The sequence below is a fragment of the Penaeus monodon genome, chromosome 20, assembly GCF_015228065.2.
Source record: "Penaeus monodon isolate SGIC_2016 chromosome 20, NSTDA_Pmon_1, whole genome shotgun sequence".
Lineage (NCBI taxonomy): Eukaryota > Metazoa > Arthropoda > Malacostraca > Decapoda > Penaeidae > Penaeus > Penaeus monodon.
Window position 1 is genome coordinate 29,015,316 of NC_051405.1, and position 275 is coordinate 29,015,590.

A 275-nucleotide genomic window follows, 5' to 3' on the forward strand; every position below is an offset into this window, starting at 1 on the left:
TAATATATTATTACTGCACATGCAAATCTATTTCTTTTTTCTCGCCAGTTGAACCGTACCTGCGCATTAGACAGTGGAAGGTCGGAACTTATAACGGATCAAATGCCAGGCTCGAGTGCGAGGTGCAGGCCTTCCCCCAGCCGGTGACATACTGGGAGGACCAACACGGGCATATCCTCGACAACTCAAGCAAATACTCCGTTGCTTATCATCCGAATCCGAATATTTTGTGGAAGGTAAGTCTGAGCGATTACCATTCTGATGTACATTTCGTT

The 275-nt window shown here is 45.8% G+C and overlaps 1 protein-coding gene across 1 annotated transcript in view; it reads left to right on the top strand.

The window, feature by feature from the left end:
* LOC119585744 overlaps positions 1 to 275 on the top strand; it is a gene marked incomplete at its 5' end in the record, with an annotated part of 12,123 nt that overhangs the window by 4,986 nt on the left and 6,862 nt on the right. Inside the window, 1 exon segment of the mRNA XM_037934451.1 lies at positions 49 to 236. Coding sequence (XP_037790379.1) covers positions 49 to 236 — 188 coding nt within the window.